Consider the following 15,586-nt stretch of genomic DNA (forward strand, 5'->3'; position numbering starts at 1 on the left):
TATGTTTTCCCAGGATGGTAATATAGTAAGTGAGATTGACTCAAGGTGTAGTAAAGCTAATGCAGTGAGCTCGCAGTTGCGATCAGCAGTATTCTGTAAGAAGGAAGTCAGCTCCCAGACGAAACTATCTTTACATCGGTCTGTTTTCAGACCAACTTTGTTTTACGGGAGCGAAAGCTGGGTGGACTCAAGATATCTGATTCATAAGTTAGAAGTAACAGACATGAAAGTAGCAAGAATGATTGCTGGTACAAACAGGTGGGAACAATGGCAGGAGGGAACTCGGAATGAGGAGATAAAGGCTAATTTAGGAATGAACTCGATGGATGAAGCTGTACGCATAAACCGGCTTCGGTGGTGGGGTCATGTTAGGCGAATGGAGGAGGATACCTAGGTTACCTAGGAGAATAATGGACTCTGTTATGGAGGGTAAGAGAAGTAGAGGGAGACCAAGACGACGATTGTTAGACTCGGTTTCTAACGATTTAAAGATAAGAGGTATTGAACTAAATGAGGCCACAACACTAGTTGCAAATCGAGGATTGTGGCAACGTTTAGTAAATTCTCAGAGGCTTGCAGACTGAACGCTGAAAGGCATAACAGTCTATAATGATAATGTATGTATGTATGTATTGCACCCGCCTTCGAGCGGTCAGTGCAAAGTTCTCCCGGTAACTTGATTTCCTCTCAGGGTATTCCATCCTTCGCTCATAAAATCTGTGATTTTATATGGTTAGTTTTTTACGTGGTTTCGCAAGAGACTCGGTCTGTTGAGATGCACATCATGGGAATACCTATACGCTCAAATAAGGATCTGTGCCTGAAAACCTCAAAAAGAATCTCTTTCCTTTTGTCAAACTCATAAATTACTTATATCTACTAAACTTATTAGGTAACTTACAAACTAGCCGTTACCCAAAAGGAATTCAAAACACAGTCACTTTCTAAAAGAAAAATATAAGAAAATTTATTGAATAAATCATGTTCAATGTAAGTTAATATGAATTCTGGGTAGTATTTAATAATATTTAAGCATAAAAGATTAGAGTCAGCGCTGGCTCAAATAAAAGTAAAATCATTAAGCTTTAAATTATTTACATTCTTTCTCATTTAATGTTCATGTTCATATTAGTTATTTACTTCTATATTCGTAACCATGTTCCGAAATGTATTTGTTTTTCTCTAACTATATTCAAGAGATCACTGGGCAATTACGATCTTCATATAAATACTCGTTGTGTATACCGTCACGATAATTATAAAAATTATTCTCACCACATTTAAGTCATCTCACTGTGATAAAAATGAATGGTTTGCTAAATTGAAAGGTAATAAAAATTAAATGGGATAAAGTCAGATTGCGAATGTAAATCTGATCATATCTTTACGTATGTATTTCCCAAACAAACTCTTACGTGAATGTGAAATCGTAAAACCGTTCTCCAAATCTTCCATTCATAAATTTGAACTCTGATTATTTGGTCATTTATCTTGAATACGCATAAATAACAACTTACGGGCTAAGACAATACCTCCCTAAAGCCTACGACATATGGCTCCTAACTAACCATTATCATCTTCTTTATATTTAAAAACACTTCAATTGAAATCATATCTGTGTGAAAAGAAAAGAACATCTATCTAACTGTTCAAGTAGTTTCCGGTCCACACACTCCTCCACCAACGGCTCAATGTGCTTTAGGTAACTGCTCTTACTCAATATCTCTTATGTGTACGAGCTACTCAACTCGTATGGACAGTACAGATTGAAATTAATACGTATTATATTGTAACGTCACCGCACCAAAGAATATCACATGTATACTCAATCATGAGCCTAGTAAACCGTATATTAAAGAACTCTTTTGTACTCGGTACATGCCATTTACCAATGTCAGATAAAAACTGTCACGATTCACAATTCTACCATAATACATGTCAATCTTACCTTAAAATGGTCATCTGCGCGATGTTCACACTTTGACATATTCTTTCCATATGGCACAGAAACTCACCTCATGTAAATCTAGCACAACGTTTCCTCGGCGAATAGCAATTCTTTCTCTTACCGCAGAATATAAACAAACATCTGTATTTCAAGTATTCCTTAATATGCTCCAATAAATAACCACATTTCAACACCATTCCAATATACATAATCATACCACCGGCATACTTACTGCCGTATGCATATAGCCGATTACACCCAAAACTATATGCCAAACATTTTAGAATTGCGTTGTAATAAACGCATTTTAATAACCTCTTATCTTAAAAACAGCAGTTTGAGTTCAATGCCCTCATTCTATGAAGAAAGGAATACGTAACTTAACTATATTTATCAGTGTCGCGCAGGTAAATTCGTGACGTAATCTTTGGACAAGTAAAACGAGATTAATCGAAGTTTCACTAGTTATATAGACTCATAGCTATTAGGTCTTCACAAGTAACACTTCTTTCATTTACTCATGCAAGTTTCTACTGTATGTATGCAAGTGTGGTAGCCTGTAAATGATATAATAGAATTCTAATTCTACACTGCCATCTTATCTTATAACCTTAAATATCTCACACTTCACTTTATGTTTCACACACGTTCTTAATTAATTCATAAATATCACCAATTAATCAGCACATGCCGAAGTTAGAGTGAGGGTGTAGATTGCAAGAAACTACTCTACTAAAAAAATGTATTGACTTAGCTCGTCAGATGCTACGTTTGGTCTGGTTGTCGCTCCATTCCTAGGTTGTGGTTAGACCCTCTGTTAGGATCTGGATCTCCGGTTGGATAACGTCTTCCTGGTCATCAACTGGTCACATGGCTGGCCGGTCCAATCATCATCAGCTGGTCCTCTGGCTGGCCGGTCCAATCATCATCAGCTGGTCCTCTGGCTGGCCGGTTCAATCATCATCAGCTGGTCCTCTGGCTGGCCGGTCCAATCATCATCAGCTGCTCCTCTGGCTGGCCGGTGCTCATCCCCAGTTCAGTCCATCATGTAGCAGTCATCATTCCAAATCTGCAGTCAACGTAGAAAATTCCTTTTGCGGAGCAATCAGTCATGATATATTCCATAGTTCTACTGCTATTCTAAACGACGAAGTTTTCTTCGGTTGGAATAAGTTCTCCATATATAGATATTAAGTTTATAACCACAGGGGTAACTTTCTTCTCATACGAAATTATCAGTTCTGCAATGTGGTGAGTCCTTTTTCTTCAATCGTAGAGTGGTTGCTCACCGGATCCAAGTCAGACGTATCTCACCACAAATTATTTATTTCTATAATATCTCGTCTTCTTTTATAACATACGCAGGTGAATTATTTTATCGGATGTTGTCGCCGATTTAAAACAGTCAATATCTTCCTCAGGAGTTTAAGATAATCTTCAAATGTAAAGCTTGGCTTGTATTTGCATCTTACTTCTGCAGTTGAAATTTTTTAGAGTATATCTTTAAACAATCAGTCCGCTGCTATATATATATATATTTTTTTAAACAGTTCAAAATGAGCCTCTACTGTCCTGCAATGTCTTCCAAATCAGTCCGTTCCGTGACGTGCATGGTCTCCTATATGCCGTATTAATAAGAAGTTCATTGTCTTAATAGATCGCATGGGCCATACCTTCCTACGCCGCCATTTTGTAAATGGTCTACGAGATGCGAACGGGCACAGTATGTAGGTATAGTAGTAGCTGTGTGTGGCCTAGGTTAGCTGCTATGGGATGGAGTAGAGTGTACAGTCAGTGGCTCATTGCCAGTGTTGGGTGGCTGTGAAATAAGTCAGACTTTCTAAAGTATCCAGCGGCTTTCGATGGAGGATCTCCTTTAGGTGGTGCCAGTCCTCCAGTGGAGGAAATGCCACTGAAATCCAGCATATAGCTTCTGTTTCCCAGGTTAGGGGCAGACTCATTTTAACATGGCAGTTGTGTATAAAATGTCTTTGGGTGAGATTTGCCCGCTGTAATAATAGCCTCTATGAAGCGTCAGACTGGATCAGGACAAGGGGAGGGTGAAATGGAGTTCAATGATCTTCTGCGTGACCCAGGAATTTGCAGATATTTACCTAGTGAGCCTGTGAATAAGGACTTTTCCCTCAGAAGTAAATTTATATAATGAGTTCCAAGCACAAGTTAAGGGATTGGATGGTGATAAACACTAAAATATTTGATGCACCTAATTCCCTTCACACAGAGAACAAGAAAGTAGTGTGCAATACATTGTAACATAACATATGATTGAGGAACAGTGGCAGCCATGTGGAGACAACTGACACATTCTGATACGACCTCCCTTGTTCGTTTGATTCTGTTCTTAATTTTTTCAGTCAAAACATACTTTACTAAAATTGCTGAACAATTATGACATGTATGTTCACCATGCAACTCAGGCTTAATTTGTTTGCATTTACTCATCTATATACATAGGGTATATAAAATAAGAGTTTTGTCTGTACTTTGCTTAGAATTTGAAAAGAATGGTATTTCTGTATCGGCCGTGTCCTCAGTAGCAAGGAAATGCACTTTTTACTTTTCCATAATTTCTGTCTTTCTGCATGTACACGCATCACGAGAAAATGGCTGGAGATAATTTAATGAAAATCGGTATGTGAAGTCGGAGGATGAGTCATTACAATCTAGGATATCAATGGGAAGGCCTAAAACTAAATTCTCAGATATTTATATTATTAGCAGTCCTTTCGATAAATACTACATAACTAAAGTTATATAGAATTAAATTTCCAGTCATTTGTCATACATTGTTACTGTACTGGCAATGATAACACAGATATTCATGAATTTGTATATTTACTGCTAAGTCCATATGAACGCCGAGCCACAAGAAAAGGGGTTAACAGAATTTAATGAAAATCGGTATATAGAGTTGGGGAATAAGAAACTACAGTCTAAGTTTTAAACAGTTTTATTCACCCTGGATGAAATTGTAGTACCTATGTTATTGGACCTATCGAAAAGTACTACATAACGAAAGTAATAGAGTACAATTTCCGATCATTTCAGTTTTACCGTACCGACTATGATGAGTGGTATTTCAGAGTCGGAAGAAAACTAAATGTGAAGGCCTACAATATTGAAAGCACATAACATTGATCAACAATAACATTACATTGACCATTATTTGTTGTGATGTTCTTTGTCTCTTACGCTGCCGCTCAACTCCGATAGATGGGATTACTGCTGCGTACCGAGTATAACAAGCCTGACTGAATTTTGGCAGGAAATAGCATCATAGTATTCTAGCTATTCGATCCCTACTCTGACGTGCTGTTTTGAATGAGTAGTGTGCATACTTAAGGCAGAGGCTCACATAGTAGTAGTAATATCACCTGGTCTACAATTACAATTTAGGCCTGTTCCAAATTATAGCACCGCAGTTCACTGAATAACTCAAAATTCAACCCTGAAAAGAGCCGTTTCTTAAGAAGAGCTTCTTTCTTTTCACTTTTATTAAATTCTGTATTCATTTTATTCCAGATTAGCAGTGAAGAGGAGTTTTTTCCCTCTGGCTTGGAGGAAAAATTAGCTTCAAAGTCAGATAGATTTTTCCGCCACCATTGTAGTGAATTGAGATTTTCCGACTCATTGGGTACTTCTGGGAAACAGATTAGTAAAAGGGAATAGTTTTTACCCTGGGACTCTCCACTATTCAACTCCTGTTCCCCCCATCGAAAAAAGACGAAGAGTGTTCATGGATCACGGTTGTCTGTGGCCTGGTCATTCCAGCTCTGGAACTTCGGACTGTTAGATCGGTAGCGTAGTACTATTCGTTAAAAATGACTAAATGTGTGGTTTTTCATTTGATCTAGTAGGCCGATTTCGTATGAAAGCATTGCTTTTACTCGCGCTAATCCTGCTGACGTCATTTTAATGACCTATGTTCATTTCAGTTGGGAGAACCACTAAGACAGTCTTTCTTAGGATGTAAATAGGCAGGTGGAGAGTGAGTGTCTGCCATTATAATGAAATTCCCCAACCTGATTGTGACTGATGGTAGGCAAGCAGGCCTAAAATTACAATGAAAATTTCCTAACCCCGTCTTCATTTGAGAAAAGACATTTGGTGATTTCCCCGTCGCATATCTAGGGTAACGTTAAGAGCTATGTAATTTAATACAGTCTAGCTCACAATGTGTACAGTGCCTAAGACATTTGGTGATTTCCCCGTCGCATATCTAGGGTAACGTTAAGAGCTATGTAATTTAATACAGTCTAGCTCACAATGTGTACAGTGCCTAACTTAGAATTCTGTATACAATGTAGAATTCTGTAGCGAAGCACGGATACATCAGCTAGTAATTATATATTGAGAACATAAAGAGTTGCTTTGTTGGCTCTGATGAAAAATGAAAATAATTTTTATTAAGGAGTTACACTTTTTTTTTTAAAGTTCACTTTATGTCACACCAACGCAGATAGGTCCTATGGCAATAATGGGATAGGAGTGGGAAGGAAGCGGCCATGGCCTTCATTAAGGCACAGCCCCAGCATTTGCTTGGTGTGAAAATGGAAAACCAGTATAACAGTCTTAAGGCTGCCGGCAGTGGGGTTTGAATCCACTATCTCCCGAATTCAAGCTCACAGATGCACGGCCCTAACTGCATGGCCAACTCAGTTTATTAAGGACTATTATTCCTGCCATGGTCATGGTCATGGATTTTTGACCTAAGAGTAAAACATGTTTCTGGTGTGGTAAGTTTCATGAAGCAACAACATGTTCAAGGTATAGCCCTGTTCGATCATGCAAGAAATATTCTTATTTAGTGAAAGAGCTGTACTTGTTGGTTAGTTATAGAAGAAGATACATTCTCTGAAGAGCAATCTCTAGAAAATACTTTGAACATGAGTAATGTCGGGGTGCCTGTATGCTGGTAGTTCAGAGAATTTGTTTAGTGAGAGATGCAGCATTCATCTGTGGCTGCATCAGTAGAGAGAACCACTTGCCTCTTTCAGTTTTTATTGCCAGATATTCTTGTACACAGACCTCTCCATTCTGCTTTGAAAGCAATGTCGTGTCTATCTGCTGAGTGTTTATTGGGCCCATTTTTCAAAAAATGTTTTTAAAACTAACTACTTAACTCTCTCTCTCTCTATATATATGTGTGTGTGTGTGTGTGTCTCATATTAGTTTGGGTTTTGTTTTGCAGTGTAATTGAGTGACTTAATGCATTTCAGGTAAAGATAAACGGAGTAAACAAAATCATGTTCGAGAACATGACTACTGTTCTTCAGATAATTCTGAGAAAGGTGATAATAAGATATCTCAGATTAGTTCAGACATGAAGTTCATGAAGAATGGTGTGCTGAATGGAGAAATTGCAAGGTATGTTATTTCTTAAAATTGTAATGTATTGTAGTTTATATCAATTTTGAATGTACTGTAATGTACACTTTATCACCTGCACTATATTTGTCTAAGAGAGGAAGCTTTGGGAATTTCAAAATCAAACAAGTTGACCATGATGAAAATTTGAAAATTTGGAAGTGAAATAAAATACTGTACCTGATTATGTAAATGATGGAACACAGAATTCGTATACATCCTTCCATTACATTACTAACTGAATAGTAGAGATGAAGGTTACATATCTTAATGTCATAATTAGGGCAAGGCATTTAATGGCCAAAAAATAGCAAGAAAATGCAAAATAAAAAAATGCATTTCCAAACCAAACCAAAAATCAAACCCCATGGCACTACTGCCCTTGAAGGGCTGTGGCCTACCAAGCGACCGCTGCTCGGCACGAAGGCTTGCAGGTTATGAGGTGTCGTGTAGTCAGCACGACGAATCCTCTCGGCCATTATTCTTGGTTTTCTAGACCGAGGCCGCTATCTCATCGTCAGATAGCTCCTCAGTTCTAATCACGTAGTCTGAATGAACCTTGAACCAGCCCTCAGGTACAGGTAAAAACCTAAGCCTACCTGGTCTGGAAGAACCAGTACGGTACCAGTCCGTTTAAACTTGCTGATTGTCTGTTCAACACACGTTTTTAACACTCCAAGCTTTTCTGCAATCTGCCTACAGCTCAAGTCACTCCTCCACATCCCAATAATCTGCCACTTCACATCCGTACTCACTGATTTTTGGCCCATTTCCAGCCCTTTGTAGGAAAATCTATCTAACCTTTACACTCCTCCAACAAAACAAACAGTGATTGTTTGAAAAGGAGGGAATCAGCTGTTTGACCAGGTTTACCAACTCCTGAGATTACAATCTAAGTGACCGTGACAGTTCCAAGTTCATTTGCAGCAAATTTCGAATGCAGAAGTAGTTTAGAAAATGGACATTTTTCTCTCTGGTGGTATTAAAATTACTCCTTGTATAAACTTTGTGATCACCTATGATTTCAACCGAAGTTGTGTTTTATTTAAGACAGTTATGGACCTATAACGTTTGTGTTCATGTTTGGAATACAAGTGATGCATTTATGTGTGTTTGGCCAGAGTGTATGGCAGGACGGGGAGCGGATGAAATAGGTAGTAGTTTGCTTCAAGTTATTCCCAAAATTAGAGGAAACATGAAGCACCTTATTGTTTATAGTGATTCTTATGTGGGACAAAATAAGAACTTTCCCATTATGTGTGTGTGGATCTACATGATTGAAATGGGCTGGTTTGAGAGCATAGAACATAGATTTTTGGTGCCTGGCCATACATATTTGCCTTGTGATGCAGATTTTGGTATTATTGAAAAGTTAAAGAGACGTACGCAGTACGTTTACACCCCTCAAGAATGGGCGAACCCAATCCGAAATGCAAGGAAAAAGAAACCGTTCACTGTAGTGGAAATGCAGAAAGAGGATTTTGTTAGTTTAACTCCATTAACAAAAAAGCTAACAAAAAGAAACAAAACCCCTTCTGGCATAAGCGTGGACTTCTGAAAGGCATCTGTTCTGAGGTTCCAGGGAGGGCATAAAGTGCATGTACGGTTCACATACAGTGATATAGGCCACTATACTACCATAAGTCTGTAGAAGGGTAAGGGAAGGGCACAGAAAATAACTGACACTGTTCTGGAACCAAAGTATCCTAATGGTAGGCCTATCAAAGCGGCTAAACTGCTTGATATAATGTCCATGTTGAAGTTTGTACCTGCCGTTCACCATGGCTATTATCAGAATTTGAAATCAGACAATGGAAATGAAATAGAAGAAACTAAAGAGCTTGATGTTATGTAGTGTGTTTCATGTTCATGAGGTTATTTAGAGTTATTTTTTCTCTGTTGTATTTGAAAATCTGTTTTTTTTTTTTGTCTACAATATAATCTACATGTCAGTATTCAAGTGAATATTTTTTACAGTAAAAATCAACGTATTCTGCCCCACATTTGCAGGAAGGTAATACAGTACCTACATAACTCAGTCCTTAAAATATTTTCTGAGTCTTATTGTTTTGTAAAGTTACAGGCAATCTAGTAAAATGCTAAATATCTCAAAAGTACATTTTGGAGGGATACCCCCTTTTTCCACTAAGCCCTTCAATTCCCTATGGGAATCAACATCTGTATCAATTAATTGACACCCGAGAAACAGCAAGGCTTTGCCGATTTTCCGATCACTAGAACTTCGAGTTTTTCAGTTCCCGTCATACTAGTTCCCAGCTTCACCGTAACCCTTTCTTTACTTGTTAACTGTTCCTCACAAACCACAAATGCCGTATTGCTTAGTTAATATTGTACAAAATTTGAGTTGCAGAGTAGTTTTTGCTTCGAGAAATCGAGAAATTAGTATAACTGAATTTCGAGTAATAGAAAAATAAATACACTTAAAGAATAGGACAAACGGCCGGAAAATGTAAGTTTCTTCAAGATACTGAAAATTCTAGTAATGGAGGTTCGAGATATCGAGGTTCGATTGTATTATTATTCGTATGTATGTGTCATATATGAGAATGTTTAGGTACATTTTCTTGTAACTATTTTTATGTTTTTTTTTTTTTTTTTAGTTAAAGATTTTAAATTTAATGGTCAATTCACATTGTAAGTGTAGATATGTATGCCTTTTGCCTTGTCCTTTTTTCACTTAGACCATGGCACAATATATGTGATGAGATTCCAAGAATTAAAAATGTTCCTATTTTTGATTTCTAAAAGTTGGCAGCTATGATGTGTTTCAGCTAAACATGATGAAAATCGTGCTAATATAAGAGGAAAAGTGATGTTCTGTTTATCTACAGTTAATGAGGAGGGGATATGAATTTTATTTTAAGGCTGTTGGAATTGGTTTATTGATTGATACTTTGGCTAAAAATATTCTTGTTATACTTTTAAGAGTTTCAGCGCTGGACCATGTTCAAGAAAAGAATCTTGAAGATGTTGACATTCAGAGATTTGCTCTATGTAGCAGTTCCAGTTTATTTTCTTCTAAGACTCCTCTTCCAGAAGTCACGTCTGATGCTGCTGCTCAGGATGAAACACCATCAACATTAAATCTTCCTAAGCATGTTTCTAGAGCTCTTCCAGTTGCTTTGGCTGGCGGTAATTATCTGACGTACTGTATTATTTAGATTGATGTTAGAATATGAAGATTTCTCCCCCGCCCCCCCATAATCTGACCCTAACATAATTATATTTTTCTCAGTTTTCTTTTATGTGAACCTCATGAATTAATTCTTTATTAATTATTTCTTTAACATTACCATACCTTGTGTCCAGAATCCAAATAAAAATTATGTATTCAATTCTTGCTTTGAAAGAATGCTCGCAACAAAACAGTCTATGGAATATGTTCAAAGGGACTTCTGCATTTATTACCCATATTAGCGGAACTTAGCCTTAGCCTTTGGGTGTGGTGAGCCCGTCATACTAATATCCTGTAAAATTATTAAGAGTGGGTCTAGGCCTTGAAAATGCTTAGGGCGTCCCCAAAAGTAGCGCACATTTCTTGGTGTTCTTGTCCTGGGGGAACAGTGAAAATCAGAAAACTGTGGAGGTCCTTGATTCACAACACAACCCAGAAGATGGGAAATTGAAAACAAAGAAGATAAGAAATTAGCAGAACTTGTAATGTTTTTGATTTCTTCTTCTTCAGAGTATTATGATAATGCAAGCAGTGTTGCCAACTCATAAATCTTTTCTCCGCTAAATTTTAGTTGAAAATCCACTAAATTATGCTAAATTTTGAACTGAAGCAAAATAGCATATACCACCAGTTTCAGAACAGGAGTTCATCATCTTCTCCTCCACGCAGTATATGCTCTGATGCAGATGTGCTGGGTTGATGTCCTGTGGTTTCATATGAAGCCAAATGGTACTATTCCTTTTCAAAGAATATGCTGGCAGTTCACAGCAGCAAAGCACATATGGAAAATTTCAAATCTTTTTCGAAAACTATTTTTACTTTCATTACTGTTTACATTGTTTTTGATAAGTGCGGAAATAAATAATGTCAAATAATTTTGCGTTTATATTGCACTGCTAAAAGATGCACCGTCCGTATTTGGGATCACTCGGAAGCTCAACCAACTAGTCTTTTAAAGTTTAACTACTTACCCACTCTTTACGAAATATCTGACTACTTTTTAACCTTTTATTTTGTCATATTGACGTACCAAAAAGAACCTGGTGTCAAAAGAAAGACTATATGAAACAAGACACTACCCGGCTCATCGAGAGTAAGGTAACGATTTTAACAAATTCTGACTGAGGCTGTGGGCTAGAGCTGGTCTAGAAAACGAGTATGCACCATACGTTCAATACAACGGGAATAAGCAGACTATTGTACCGTAGTAAGTTCTATATTATTTTTTCTCCTGGTGATTAAAAATTTTACAGCTGAAAATTGCTAAAAGAAGTTTGAAAATCCGTCAAAAATCCGCTGTCCGCTAAATGGAAAATTTATCCACTGTTCCATTTAAAAATCCGCCAAATTTGGAGGAAAATCCGCTGAGTTGGCAATACTGAATGCAAGTGCTCAGAGACTGATTTTCTATTGATAACAATCTTGAGAGTGGGAGAGTGGAGTGATAGATCCTGTGATATATTGTGGAGTGAGCCAGTCAAATTACATGTTTAGCATTAGTATGAAGATTCAGGAGATAGTAAAATCCCATTAATTAGTACTTCACTCATTTTAAAAAAGGGCTTTAGTTTGAAGATATTAACTACCGATACTTACCAAACATTACAGCATTGTCCTCAGTGATTAACAGGGACGAGGTTCTTTTGTCTTTTTCCTTTTCTGGGAGTTGTAGTCATCTGCTGAACATCTTCCAGATGACAACCGAGTCTTTGCAAATAGTAGTGGACCAAACTGCTGGAGTGTGGGTCCCATAATGAATAAACATCAAATTCACTATGTGTTTCACTAAAAGAGCACTTCTGATGAAAATGAAAATTCGTAGCCTGTTTCCAGTCATTTGACCGGGTCAGGAATGGAATGAATGAAGGGCCCTTCTAGCGGCGAGGATCGGAATTGTGCCAGCTGCCGAAGCCTGTTGCACTCCTCTGGGACAGTGATTAATGAAATGATATTGGAGAGTGTTGCTGGAATGAAAGATGACTGGGAAAACTGGAGTACCCGTAGAAAATCCTGTCCCGCCTCTGCTTTGTCCAGCACAAATCTCACATGGAGTGACAGGATTTGAACTATGGAACCCAGCGGTGAGAGGCCGGCGCACTGCCGTCTGAGCCACGGAGGCTTATTGCTTATGGCCATGAACTTCTTGTACTGCTCTACAAACTGATTCACAATTCATGTTTAAGAAAAATGCTGTCTCTTCAGCTCAAAATTCATACAATCCTGCTCCTCAAAAAGCAGTATTCTGTATTTTCCAGTCCTGAATTCACCACTTAAAGACAACCCAGGTCCAGAACCACCACTGTCTGTATTGTCTCCATAATTTATGTTATGGTAACAAAAAAAAAAAAAAAAAAAAAAAAAAAGCAAAATGACTACTGTACCAGAAGTTTCCATACATGTTAGAAAGTTGTGGTACACTTCGGTACTCATGAATAATATTTTGTTAAATATTTAGCTTTTATTCATTTACTGGTTCAGGTTTTGTCTCTAACAGTCCCAGATAACTGTGTGATTTCTGCTTAAGTATTATAATCATTTTTCTAATCACTTAAATGTGCTGCATCCATTTGAAAGGCTATAAGTCAGAGATGCATTATATATTATATATATCTAAGTTTACCTATCTAAATCTGTTGTCCCATTGAAAACCCTGTATTTCTTGCTTATACGATCTATACTGCTCTGAAGTGTGTTCCCTTCACAGCAATACTTAGTTACTGCCTTAGAGCGAGTACAGATCAGATTCTCAAAATGGATCAGTAAAAAGTTTTTGGGTATCAAGCAGTCATCGATAGATTATGATTTGTTTTGTACAAACATGCGTATTGAGTCTCTTAGAACTAGGCGCAGGTATGTCAACGCACGTTTCATACACAAATGTATTGGTAATTTCCTTGATTGTCCCAATTTACTCCAGTTGCTACCAATTCATGTTCCTTTCCACAACACCCGACAGGCTGTCACCTTTCACTTGCCCAGGTGCAGAACGGAATCACACAGGAACTCTTGGTTTATGCAGGCCCTAAGATCACTGAACGAAATTAGCAGGATGGTGGATGTATTTTACTCATCAGCTAGTGATATTCGCAGACATCTTATGGACGCTTCATAGACAGAGTGTTCCTTGTATCTTGTTCTGCGCATTTGGTAGCTGATAGTTATACTTCCTTCGGTTGTTTCAGATGTATAAATACTGTTCTGTTTTCATGTTTTTTTCTTCCGTATGTGTTTTGTAAATATGTATATATTATATATTGCTTAGTTATAATTAGTAGTAGTAAGTGTTGTTATTTATTATATCATCTTTAATTGGCAAATTAATAACTCTGTTGATGATAAATCAAATCAAAGGAGGCTTGCAGTAGTGTCTCAATGGTGCATTAGCCGCCAGCATCTGGAAAGGTTTGAGATTCCAACTGATGATTCCACTGTCACACTGGTAATTTCACGATTGCAAAAGTCTAAAGAGCATGCATACTGAAAAGATAGATAGTTTGACCACTACCCCTCACCTGCATTCTCATCAGAAGTTCAGTATTCTCTCTGCATTCATTTGTCCTTCCTTAATTTACAATTTTAGACTGCTCCTTTTGCTAAAATACCAGCAAGATTCCTATCAGGATGCAGATGTCCTCATTTCTTCCTTGAAGGAGATTCTTCAGCTTCCGATAGACACTTCAGACAGTATGCTATACTCAGATAAGAAATACAAAGGACTAGGTTTATTCAGAGTCTGCTGGGAAGTATTTTTACAGAATATTAATGCCTGTAAAATTCTCATGGCTTCCAGAAATTCAGTCATCAATTTTTTTATGACCAACATGTAGAAATAGCGCATTGTCTGCAGAAACTGGGCTTTACAGACAGTCCACCGAGCTCGATAGCTGCAGTCGCTTAAGTGCGGCCAGTGTCCAGTATTCGGGAGATAGTAGGTTCGAACCCCACTGTCGGTAGCCCTGAAAATGGTTTTCCGTGGTTTCCCATTTTCACACCAGGCAAATGCTGGGGCTGTACCTTAATTAAGGCCACGGCCGCTTCCTTCCCACTCCTAGCCCTCTCCTGTCCCATCGTCGCCATAAGACCTATCTGTGTCGGTGCGACGTAAAGAAAAAGAAAAAAAAAAAAAAAAAAAAAAAACAGACAGTCCAGATCTGGTTGTGAAAATCCATAATCTTAGGCAGGAACTTTGGAAGAAAGAATTTCTTGAGTAGTGTGTCTTATCTCAAAAAGGTACAGGTGTCTTTCTCTACAAATGGTTCACTCCTGCCAACAAGGATAAGAAGGCCCGATTGCTCTAAGCAGCCGTGATTGGAGAGTTTTGCTGAAAATGACTGTTAATGTATGCTGTCTGCATTCTATTTTGGGAATGTCCCAAGATGGAAATCACCGTTGGTCATGCCACAGCGAAATTCAAACTGTTGGCCATGTCTTGAGTACCTGTTCTTTTGATCTTAATCTCAGAAGTAACTGCCATCATGAAGTAAGGAAGATGATTGCCAGTGCCTTTAGGCACAATAATTATGCAGTACATGAGAAGTTGTATGGCTTGTCTGTCAATGGATCATGTCCCAGAATTAACATGCTAGCTATTCAACTCGACCATGAAGGATTGAAGACCACAATTGTCAGCCAGAAAGATCCACGGAGGAAAGTGCAGAATCTAGAGTCCACCATCCCCTACTATTTGGAAAAAGTACACCTCACTTCTGTTCAAGTGATAGGCTTTATGGTGGCCATAATGAACAAATCATTTAAATTCCTGTCTAACCAACTACTTAATAGATATGTTGTTAGATGGAACAGTTATTGAAATTTTGTAGTTAGTTTATTAAGCAGACTTCCAGATTTAATTTCTATTGGTTCTCTTTCCATTGCTTAGTATGCTTTGTCTTTGGCAGCCTCTGTTTAACCTTTTCACTGCCGAGTTTTGATGACCAGCCGAGCCCTGTGGGCCGTTTTTTTAAAAAGAAAGGAGCACTTTGACAGATATATATTTACTGATACTATTAATGGAATGCATATCGTCCCCTTAGCCCTGCAGCCCAATACGGTGT

General features: G+C 37.9%; 1 protein-coding gene across 1 annotated transcript in view; it reads left to right on the top strand.

Annotated features, from left to right (window-relative positions):
- LOC136869059 (uncharacterized) overlaps window positions 1-15,586 on the top strand; it is a 255,307-nt gene that overhangs the window by 74,080 nt on the left and 165,641 nt on the right. Inside the window, exons 4-5 of the mRNA XM_067144821.2 lie at window positions 7,189-7,336; window positions 10,284-10,489. Of these exons, the coding sequence (XP_067000922.2) occupies window positions 7,189-7,336; window positions 10,284-10,489 (354 nt within the window). The remainder of the gene's footprint in view (window positions 1-7,188; window positions 7,337-10,283; window positions 10,490-15,586) is intronic.

This window comes from Anabrus simplex, chromosome 1, assembly GCF_040414725.1.
Source record: "Anabrus simplex isolate iqAnaSimp1 chromosome 1, ASM4041472v1, whole genome shotgun sequence".
Classification (NCBI taxonomy): domain Eukaryota; kingdom Metazoa; phylum Arthropoda; class Insecta; order Orthoptera; family Tettigoniidae; genus Anabrus; species Anabrus simplex.